At 68.8% G+C, this 2,060-nt stretch overlaps 1 protein-coding gene across 1 annotated transcript in view; it reads right to left on the bottom strand.

The window, feature by feature from the left end:
- MNEG_4422 (Serine protease/ABC transporter tagD) overlaps nt 1-1,352 on the bottom strand; it is a gene marked incomplete at both ends in the record, with an annotated part of 4,419 nt that extends 3,067 nt beyond the window's left edge. The window contains 2 exons of the mRNA XM_014047105.1: nt 20-101; nt 314-1,352. Of these exons, the coding sequence (XP_013902559.1) occupies nt 20-101; nt 314-1,352 (1,121 nt within the window). The remainder of the gene's footprint in view (nt 1-19; nt 102-313) is intronic.
- Between the last annotated feature and the right edge of the window lie 708 nt (nt 1,353-2,060).

The raw sequence follows: 2,060 nt of genomic DNA, 5'->3' as shown, positions 1-2,060 counted from the left end.
CCCCGCCGCAAAGACGGACAGGAACTCGGGGTGCTCAAATAGGAACTTGTCGGCAGAGGCGGCCGCCTCGTCGTAGACAGCCACGCTCGAGCCCCAAGAGTCTGGTCAGCAATCGGCAAGGCGGTCCAAAACGGAGCGCGTGTGCAAGAGTCAATTGAAGCTGCTGCTGTTGGCAGCTTCGATTGCGCGAGCGAGCGAGACTCCTGCGCCTGGCACCTTGGCAGCCGCCGCAAGTCGTCCCTCAGGCACCCGCCGCTGCCGGCGGCCGCACCCCCGCTGCACCCCCGCCCACACCCCCGCCGCAACCACTCACCAGAGTGGATCCGCACGCCTCGGTTGAATGCCAGCGGGAAGTACCCCGCGTCCAGATCGTCGGGGACCATCACCCCACTGCCGTCCGCCGAAGACAGGTCCATGAACCCCAGCCGCGCCCCCGGCGCCATGCCCGTCGCGGGCGAGTCCGCGTCGCTCGCCGCGCCGAGCGCGGCGCCGGCCAGCGTGCCGCTGGTGTGCGTGCCGTGGCCGACGGTGTCGAGCATGTTGGTGTCGGCGCGCCCGAGGTAGTACGCGACCTTCCGGTGCGTGTCCGAGGCGAAGACCTTGCCGGCAGGCGAGTCCTGGATGCCGGCCGCAAAGCTGACTGCCGGGTCGAAAAAGAAGCAGGAGTCCATGTCGAGGCCGCTGTCGCCGACGCCGATCAGCTGGCCCTCGCCGCGCAGCCCGACGCCCGCCGCAAAGAACGGGTGGGCAGCCGCGGAGGCGGCGCTCGGGTCGCCCGGCGCGCCGCGGACGCCGCCCTGCGTGACCGCGCTCGCGATGCGGTTGTGCAGCTGCATGCGGCGGCGCGGCTCGAGCCAATGCACCTGCGGCTGCCGGGCCAGCCACTCGACCACCGCGCCGAGCTCGTGCGCGCACGCAGAGACCGTCAGCGACCGCGCGCCCTCGACGTGCGCCGCCGGCACGCAGCCCGCGGCCGCGCCGCCAGACGTGGCGAGCGAGGCGAGCGGCGCGGCCCAGTCGACGGCGGCCGCCTCGGCTGGCGCGAAGCGCGTGCCAGAGGGCAGGTCATCCGCGACAACAGAGGCAAACCGCACGCCGATTAGCACGCGCGCACCCTGCGTGTCCCCGCCTGCGCGCGAGCCGCTGCTGCTGCGGCCGTCGCGCATCCAGGCCCCGGCACGGGTCGCTGTCCGCAGCTGCCGCGCGATGGGGTGCGCCAGCAGTGCCTCGTGTGCGCTGCGCTCGGCTGCTCCTGGCTTTCTGAAGAGCTCCCGTGTTTCCCGCGGCTGCTCCTGCTGCTCTTGCTGCTGCTCAGGCTTCTCCTGCTGCTCTTGCTGCTGCTCATCCTGCATGCCCTCCTCCTCGCCGTCTGGTGGGCCAAGGTCATAAGATGTTCCCTCTTCTGGATCAAATGCTGGTTGGTGCGGCGCCAGGCCGGCCCCCTTGGCAGCCAGCCGTGCCTCCCGCAACAGAGGCTGCAGCTCCGGAGCGATTTTGAATTGTGGGGCAAAAGGCGCCTGCGGGTGCAGCGGCATCAAAGCGTTGATGCGGAAGAAGCGACCAGGGGCAAGGGCGCACGCACGTATGCGCATACGTGCGCGGGTGAGCGTGCGTGCACGCTCGCTTGAACCGAAACCATTCGGGACAGCGAGCTCGCAATGGTAGTTGTGAACAACCCACACCCGCACACCACTGTGTTGTTCAACGCACCACAACGAGGCCTTCAGCTGCGGCCAAGGCATCGAAGCCTGCTGGGGCCAGGACGAGCCACGCATCCTCTGGAACAAACTCGCTCCAGAGCACACCGCGCGCCTCCAGCCGCTGCAGCAGGCCACGTTCACTCGCGCTTGTCGAGCCTGCGGCACCGCAAGGGCGGGTGTGCGAGCCATATTATTAATTTGTATAGCATTTTCGTGCCGTGGCTGGGCCGCGGGTTGGGCGGCCACGCTGCAGTTCCCATCCCACCTGCAGGAAGCTCAAGAAGGAACTGTGACCGCCCACATAGGGGGCCCCATCTGATGTCGATGCATGTTTCCTGCCGAGCTTCTAGCAGCCGTCGG

Source organism: Monoraphidium neglectum (genome assembly GCF_000611645.1).
Source record: "Monoraphidium neglectum strain SAG 48.87 unplaced genomic scaffold scaffold00613, whole genome shotgun sequence".
Taxonomy (NCBI): Eukaryota; Viridiplantae; Chlorophyta; class Chlorophyceae; order Sphaeropleales; family Selenastraceae; genus Monoraphidium; species Monoraphidium neglectum.
The sequence above is the reverse complement of the archived record's forward strand: the minus strand, read 5'-3'. Positions and strand labels throughout refer to the sequence as shown.